This window comes from Monopterus albus, unplaced genomic scaffold, assembly GCF_001952655.1.
Source record: "Monopterus albus unplaced genomic scaffold, M_albus_1.0 scaffold41.1, whole genome shotgun sequence".
Classification (NCBI taxonomy): domain Eukaryota; kingdom Metazoa; phylum Chordata; class Actinopteri; order Synbranchiformes; family Synbranchidae; genus Monopterus; species Monopterus albus.
The window spans coordinates 334,396-343,633 of record NW_018127921.1 but is presented as its reverse complement, the minus strand read 5'-3'; the positions used below and the strand labels follow the sequence as shown (position 1 = coordinate 343,633).

Here is a 9,238-nt window from a genome sequence, read left to right as displayed (position 1 = left end):
GAGATTATATCCTTGCCTGCAAACAGCATGAGGCCACACCGATCAAACCATTACACAAGCAGCGGGGGCCTGTGTGAAAACATCCCTATTTCCACATGTACCGGCCCTCATCTGCCTCCAGTGCTACTAAAGGGGATTTTACTGATACTGTATGATGCAACAAATGTAAACTACGATGCGTAGGGTGCTGGTTAAGTGCCTCATCGTGAATCAACAGGGACAGGAGACGGCGACTCTGACGAGGCCACTTTTAACAAAGCAACATTCAGGAGCCTCAATACAAAGAAGCAGCTGTCTAATCGCACTGCGTAGGGGGAGTAAAACAAAAACAGATCCATTTAAAGCCACCAGATGTAGTGTTTTTATGTGCCTAGGGTACTAAAGTCAAATATTCAAAACTTGCATGTTATCTTTAATTTTTCTCTTGTTATATTAGTGTGCTTAATGTTTTTGCCTTCATATGGTACAAACTCAAGTGAATTTCATTTTTATGGCCCAAAATGTAATCAAACCACACAAGAGTGTATGCTCATCCCGATGTTGTATCAGGCGTGCGCCATTAAAAATTAATTATAACCTTTGTGAATTTACTGTTGCAATGGGGATTAGACTGAACTCTGGATGTTCCTATCCTCCAGCAACTGTCCAGTTTTTAACCTTTTTGGTAGCAGTCAAAACAACTCTCCAAGTTATAATAGTTGTCTCGAGACATTTCCTTACTTTCAAAGGCAAAGGAGAATTTATTTCAAAGAGACATGAATGATATTTACCATACAAAATGATTATGGCCATATCAGTACAGCTATTCAAACAGTTACTGCAGTCATTACTTTTGTAGGACCATATACTTCCTATGTGTCTCAATTACATATTCAACATAATGCCATGTACATTGGGCTGGAAGCAAACACACCCATTAGGGACATCAAGGAATTGAACTTGATCCCACATTGTACATACATGACAGACACACACATGCAACAATACACATAATATGCTGAATCTGTCGTAGTCTTCACGGTTGGCTTCCTGACAACACAGATAAAAACCTGGAGGGAGCCAAACTCCCATCCTTAATGAAGACAAATTATTTGGACGGCAGCCAGATCTGCTGATAGGCAGCCGGGAAACTTAACTCAGCGTGACACTGCACCGGATCAATGGCCACTGCAGGGAGTACTAAACTTACTGTAGCTGTTCAATGTCCTCTGCAATATAAATGTCATACCCACACACAGAGAAGGGACTGATGGGGAAAAACAAGAAAATATGCCAGCTGCAGCAATTACCTTAAAAGGTCAAAGTTCTGGAGTAAATCCCAAGTCTAAAAAAAAGATGAGCGGTCACATTTACAGAATCACCGAGTGCATCAAACTGTGAAAGTCTAACCTGTGGAGCCCCTCTTTTACCCACAACCATGTAAGGGGAGGTGGGGGCAGAGGAAATGATCCACCCACTTTTCCTCTCATATACACACCACTTGGCCTCCTGACCTTCCTCTCAAAGTCATCTCTATACCACTTCCTGTTCTGTTTCCCATGGTGATTACGCAATGATGTCATAAGGAAACAAGTAAGTTGATTCTTAATCAAAGAGTTTCCAGGAATTGAACGGCAGGAGACTTTGTGTTGCTGCTGGCGGAAATGTAGCAATGGCTCACTGATGGCATGAAAAAGCGGTCTTATCTGTTTGTGCGAGTCTGTGTTCATACTAAGCTTTGCCCCGTGCTGGCGACCTGCCCACCCAGCAGCAGGTCCCTCCGTAGGGATTTCCCTTCATTATTATGGAAACAGAAGAGGAGAGAAAGAGAGAAACCGAGAGAGAAAGTGAAGAGAGAGACTGTACTGCTTCTATAAATTATTCATTCACACTCAGACAGGCCTATACGGCTTGACTCCAATTACTGACCTGGACTGTCGTTCTCTGTCACACATACACAATGATTTATACTCATGACAATTTACAAGGTGGCCATTTGTAAGTCGCCCACAGTTATACAGATATACCTAACTGTACAGCTCCGACACTGCTGCCAAGTAAAATATGCTACAGAGAGAAAGAGATGGCGAGGGTGTTGGGGATCACTTTCATCCTGTGGTGAAACATTTCTATCCTAAAGGTAGTGCTCTCTTCCAGGATGACACTGCCCACACCCACAGGGCATGAGGGGTCACCGAATGGTTGGATGAGGATTAAAATCATATGCTATGGCCTTCACAGTCACCAGATCTCAATCCAGTTGAACAGCTATGGGAGGTGTGTTAGACAGTGTCTCCACCACCATCATCAAAAACACCAAGTGAAGGAAAATCATTTGCAAGAATGGTGTCCATCTCTCCAGTAGAGTCCAGAGACGTGGAAAATCAGTGCCATTGTGAACTGAAGCTGTTGTGGCAGTACATGGTGGTCCAACACCTTACTAAGCTGCTGTCACCTGTCTGTATGATTCCATGCACACTAGTATCTCAATTACGAGTCTTACCGACTCACTTACCGATTACTGTAGTTATCAGACTACTCGACGTACCTTATCTAATCATCAGCAACAGAAGTCAAGAGCAACAATACTTGTCCACTTAACTGACACCATCACATGACTTATCATATTATCTTTAACTGATTAAACATAACTGGAGTTGCAGACACAGACCCTCACACAATACAGAGAATGATCAGAAATCTGCATAAACTGACATGCACATTGTTCTGGTTTCTAATGAAGTAATCCAGTTACAATAGTTAGTCATTGTCTGTCACATGTACATATACAAGCAAAAGCAGGCAAAAATTAATGTTGCAGAGGTGAAACATTTGTCACACTCTTACATACTATAACAATATAATGTAAAACCCGTGCCAAATCTGACACACAAAAGAGGTGCACTTCCTCAGATGGGAGTGATCACCCAACTGATTAGAAACTGTGCATATGCTTTCTGAAACATGAGGTACAGAGAAGCCAGACTTACAGTAAGTGGGATAGTCCAAAAACTAGATTCTAACCAAATTACTAGTGTGTATTAAATGTGACATTAATAGACAATCCCACATCAACAGAAATAGAGCAAAGCAAGAATGAAGGGCAAATTGCAGAGAAGGAGATAAAGGGTTACAAGGCCTATAATCACCAGCTAGAGAGGCACAACAGCAACAACAAAAAGAGAGTAAGAGATTTGCAGCAGTGTGTACAGTGGAGAAAATGAAGCAAATCAAAGGTATGTAGTGTTCATCCTTACTAGACACATGGAGCCTGAGGCCAAATCCCTGCAGAGAAGCATAGCGCTGCTCTTCAGATCAGAATTTGCATGCACACAAAAACACAGGGAGAAACAAGGACAGAAGGCAGGAAGATGGGCGCAGTGCTGCTGAGTCACGCGTCTCTTCACTGTGAAAGCATCAGATCGCCTCCCATATCCAACAGGTCAAGTTGTTTGTCTTTCCAAAGATAAACTACACACACACTTATTCACCAAATCCTCCAAAACTGCAGCTGCAGCATGTTCATAACACATTTGAACATTCTGCAGAGCTGAGCTGCAATGTGCCTATAAATACTGTCCTCTACCTGTACAGCAGGAAGCCATTTCACATGCTTCATATACAGCACATAAACTGTACTTACACAGTAAGGAAACGGAAGACTGCAGCATCTGCTATGCCATATGTTGAATCAGATCATATCTTGGCAACAGTAGATGTGAACCTACGTACATGTCACATTCACAAAATTTATCCCACTCTGTGCAGTACCAAAATATGCAGTATAAAACCTTCAGTGTAAAAAGGCTTTGTAGGATCTGTTTACCCTCATGTCTGTTGAGCACCCCCTGGTATTGACAGCCTCTGGCTCCTCAGCATCTAAACTGTCTGGTTTCTTGATTCAGACTCAGCAGTTTCCTGAGGCTCTGCATCTTACTGCACCCCAAAACCTTTGAAGCTGGTTTTCCTTCGATCCGTCGTGATCACCAAAACACCACTGTGGTATAAAGGATCTCAGTATGAAACAAGGCCTCCCTACAGAAATCCAAGCACCTATCATATGTTCACATGTAATTGCATGTATTGCTGATAGAGTTTGACTGTTTACTGAAATGAAGGGCACACACAAGTCTTGGAAATGTGCTTACTGCAGATGTATAGTTAAGATTTCCAGTTCTTATATTTACTAAATGACAAAACTATGCTCTGCAAATAAATAAGACAATGGTGCCAAAGGTGAGCAAATCTTACAATGCTGCAGAAGAGTCTATATAAACCCGTAAACCTTGTCTAAGATTAGTTGTTTCAGCTGTACACCTTCACATCAACTTAAGTCTGGGACAAATAAAACAAGTTGTATTGTGAGCAGCACTACAGTCAATCTGATTACACAATTAAAAGTGCCCAAATAGTCTCAAGGGAGTTGTTTTTTCTACACATTTAAGGCAAGTCAGTCAAATGCTTTAGTTTGCCAAAGTAAATCATCTCAGGAAAAAAAAAGTGTTGAAAAAGCAGCAAAGCATGTGCGTGTTTTCACAGGGCTTCACAAATCAAATGGCCCAGAAAAGGTTGGGACAAAGATGTTTGACAACTCAGAATACACAATAATAATGCATACAACACATATACTATACTGTACATGCTCTCTGATACAAACACTTTTATACATACACAGAAAACAAAGTTGTGCTTGTGTCATTAAAAACGCAGCAGCCTCTAAAATAGCCACATACAACAGAGGTGAGAGGAATGGTAAATACTTGTGTATGGCACTTTTCTATGCTTTCACAGTACTCGGCCATTCACCCATTCACACTCTCAAACTCACACATTCACACACCGGTGTTATCACCGGGAGCAACTGGGGGTTCAGTGTCTTGCTCAAGGACACTTCGACATGTTGACTGGACAAGCTGGGAATCGAACCACTAATCCTCCCGTTAGGAAACGACCCGCTCTACCTCCTGAGCCACAGCTGCCCCCCAAGGAGGAAGGAGATTTGGATTCAGAAACTTAGAAAGATTCACTAAGACATTCATTCATTTCATTCATTTTCTACCGCTTAATCCCTGATTCACTAAGACAAGAGGACAAAAAGGTATGTCTCTAAACTGCACAAACTATAATTTGTACTAGAACTCTGTTCAGTCCTTGAACAGTGATAGAGGACAGCAACGATAAAAACTATCTGTTAAGGAGTGTTTTCTTACCACACAGTTGACGTCCATGCCAGCCTCAAGGAGTGTCTGGACCGTGCTGTAGTGTCCATTACGTGCAGCCAGGTGAAGCGGAGTGTGTCGCCGAGTGTGGCTGGTCATGAGGTTGGGGTGAGCGCTCACCAGCATGCGCACCACCTGTGCACCAAAGTCCAGTCATGTGTCAATGACAAAACAGCAAACTTAGGGGAAACTGGGCCATTGGTCACCTTTTAAAGCTACTGAAGAAAAAAATCACTGTAAATATTAAGTTTGTTATTCTACAGACTCAAAAATAATATTAAAGGAAAAGCTACGTAATCACAGACAAGTCACTTAATGAAGACAAGACATAGCACTGCTTTTATGCTCATAGGTAGTGTAGTGTAATTGGATGTTTGATAAACTGAAAAAACTCAAAGGACTGAAACACCACCGAGGGGGATAAATATCTCCGGCTCAACACCAGTCAGTCAGAGCTGATGAAACCTCTTAGATGAGAGGTGAAACGTCTTCGACCTAGAAATCTAGTCCAGCTGTTTTTTCATCTTACTATGACCTGGATGATTGAGAATCTGCACAGAGATGTTTGATAAACCTCTTCATGAAGCTACAGGTGTCCAATCATAACATTATAACCAGGCAGGGCATTGCTGTAAGTCTTTGGATTTCTCGTAGGGTGGTTTCTTTTATTAGCCTTTCTACACCCAAAAACAAAAGGGCAAAAGTTTAAGAAATTGATTAAGCCCTGCTCTAACATAAGCTGCAAGCCACCGCAGCTAACCTGCTCTTATAAGGCACTAACAGTAGTAACCTAGCCTTACTTTGAAAACTACGGAGTATATCATTAGCATCATCAGCTGTCAAGCACAGCATGGCAGTAAGGGTCACAACACTAACTACATTATATGCTGAGGTTATGTTCCATGTTCTACAGTACAAAACCTACAATGCTACTATATAAAGAGCTTAAAAACATGTTAGTTTTTTGGAAGGAAATACTCCCAACAGCTCTAGCTAAATTTATAGCATTATATACAATTGCATTGAAGTATATTTTAGATCTGTTTAATCACTTATTTTATAGCTTAAGTACTTGTATCAAAAGATCTGTCAATCAACTTGAGTTTTAAAGGAGGCTGTTTTCAGTCTCAGCAGCAGTGGAGCTTCCCCTTTGTTTGATCATGGATGATGCTTTTAATAACTCAGCTCAACAGGTACTTCTATTGAAAGCTTCCTCCTTTAATGTGTGTGTGTGTGCAGTATGAGTGAATATACTAAACTCTTGCTGTGTTAGTTACATCTCCATATAGCAGTAGCTTCCACCACAGGGACCTCCTTTCATTATTATGTAGAGAGGGAGAGAGAAACAAGGTACTGCCTTTATAAATTATTCATCAACACTCAAGACAAATGTGTATGGTTTGACTGCAATTACTCTGCACCTTAGCAGAGATGATGTGTGATTGCATTTGAAGATCAGCAGGCATTTGAAGCATACACATTTCTGTGTGAGTGCGCGCGCCTTTTGTCACATTTGACAAGAGTGAAGTCACTGTTCTAAAAATATGAACCTGTTTGTCTAAAACACCTGAGGAATTTTTCTTTTCCATCATATTTCCACAGTATTTCAATTAATCCACAGTGACTTCCACTTGGGAACAGCTGATTCCTGTGCACCGTGGTCCTCGACACTGCTGTCCTACAGAAGGTGCAGATGGAGTCATCAGCTGCCCCCTTTCACCTGCCAACAAGGAGCTTCAGGATACATAACACAGGCAGAGGTTCATATATCCTCCTGGATTCATTTCTTGCAACCGTTATAATTAGCCGTTACAATTGGTCATATCAAATAAAAAGCTATTGGGGGTTTGCTGCCCTTGTACTGGCCAGTAGCAGATGTTCATAGGACATTCTCAATTTCAAAAGGTTGGAATTATTCTGAAGTGTCCTTTCCTTGCTCATTTTAAAGCTTTGAGCTTGTCACCAAACCTGTAACTTGCTCATCAGCCAGGTGAGGACACATTAGGCAAATAGGTTAGCGGTGAAGGGCTAGTGATGATGCTGTTTAACCAGCATTGCAGTATAAAGATATAACATGATTTTGGAGTGCATTTTTGTGAAATAGACAATAATATTTGTAAAATTTGCTCTAAAACACCTGGCACCTTTCCAACCTTTTGTATCTACATAATTACCAAATCCTGATACAGAACCAAATTAGCCTTCTATCATACTGCACCAGCTGTGTGGTAAATGACTACCCATCTACTTTTAGAACACAGTGAACAAATTCAGGCCTTGACCAGCAAAACTGTACTTTCAGATACAAGATTGTCTCCAGCTTGACTACTACAGATCAAATTTGTGTACTTTAAACATTTAAAAAACAGAAGATAATGTAAAAAAATAAATAAATTCAGTCTCAAAACACACAACCTAGATCTAACCTCTCTAGTGTAAAGAATTCACCTTCAGCTCAGGAGCTTTTTCACAAAACTGAAATATGTCACTGTCACTGACCTGCAACCGTCCATACAGCGCGGCCAGGTCCAGAGGTGTCTCCTGTTGGCTGTTTCTCATGGTGGGGTCAGTCAGCTCCTGGAGCAGCACTGAAACCACCTCAGTGTGTCCGTACTGGGCTGCGCAGTGAAGTGCTGTTTCCTTCTCATGGTTCTGTGGAACAATGAAAGGAAGGAAGGATTGATTGCAGGAAGGGTGAAGGCAAGAAAAAGAGGAATGAGAGAAGGGTGTTAGGGGAATGAAGAAGCATAGGCAGAAAGACAAAAGATGGAGAGAAAAAGATGGAAAACGTGGCAGAAGAAGGGTGGAGGGAGGAAGAGAAGATAAAACATAAAGGAGAATCAAAAAAATAGGAGATGTGAGAGACAGGAGAGAAGAATGTGTCGATTTTTATTTGCAGCACAAACCATAAGGTGATGATTTGGAAGAAAGATTGAGATAAAGGAGAGGAGGAGAAAAAAATGTTTGCTTTATTTATTGGTGCATCAACAGGAGATGAAATTCAAGATGGAAACATTCTGTGCAAACATCTCTGCTATACATATGAAACACGTCTCAGTCAGTCTATCACTCTGCATGTAGAAATTCCACAAGCATGTCAGACGTGTGAGAGCTGTCAGAGGATAGCCATAGCTCCATGTCTGTTTAGTAGAAGCATTGGACTTCTTTCTGTCTGCATACTTTAACATGCTTGGAAATGAGATTTAATTTCACTTAGGTGTTCCTGGTTAGGTACAACAACAACAACAAAACAAGGTTAAGTCATAATCAAGCGGAAAACAATGGAGCAGTACTTCAGCATTACTTTAATACCCACAGTTATCAAAATCAAGTCACCCCAACCCCCACAATGATATAAGCTGCAGGTTAACATATGCTACATAATATCCTGGAAGTAAATATGTTTTAAAAGGTTATTTTGAACGTGGATATCTCATTTCAGGAGCCTCTGTCAGACCAAGGTCATGGGGTGAAAACAGCCCATTAAAGACTGTTAAACTGGGCAGAGCGACACATATGAAGGACAGACATAACAGACAGCAATACTGAGGGAGAAAGAAATCTGGCAACACAGATGAGCCAAAACATCACAACCTCCACTGGCTAATATACTACCTGTCCTTTCTGTGTTGATGAGGCATGGACTCTACAAGATCTCTGAAGGTACCCTGTGTAAACCTGCACCAAGACAGTAAGTGGAGCACCGCTGTTACAGGATAATCAACATTACTCGATTCATCGGTGAGTAGTCATTTTGGCTCACTGATGTACACATATGACAGAGGAAGGCACACATACTGTCCATGTGCATTTAAGCATTTGTCAAAAGATTCAGAGCATGTTCCTATACAAGTTTGAGGTGACACACCGTTGATTGCCAGTATGGTTTTAGGTCGAACCGGTCGACATCTTTGGCCATTACCGACCTGATGGAGGACATTACAAGTGCTATGGATGAGAAGAAATACACGATAGGAATATTTATTGACCTAAAAAAAGCATTTGACACAATCAATCATGAATTATTAATGGACAAGTTA

At 41.2% G+C, this 9,238-nt stretch overlaps 1 protein-coding gene across 1 annotated transcript in view; it reads right to left on the bottom strand.

Annotated features, from left to right (window-relative positions):
- Nucleotides 1-9,238, bottom strand: part of LOC109959894 (ankyrin repeat and sterile alpha motif domain-containing protein 1B-like) — a 110,560-nt gene that overhangs the window by 27,341 nt on the left and 73,981 nt on the right. The window contains exons 4-5 of the mRNA XM_020599631.1: nucleotides 7,698-7,850; nucleotides 5,190-5,333 (exon numbers count right to left, since the gene is read on the bottom strand). Coding sequence (XP_020455287.1) covers nucleotides 5,190-5,333; nucleotides 7,698-7,850 — 297 coding nt within the window. The remainder of the gene's footprint in view (nucleotides 1-5,189; nucleotides 5,334-7,697; nucleotides 7,851-9,238) is intronic.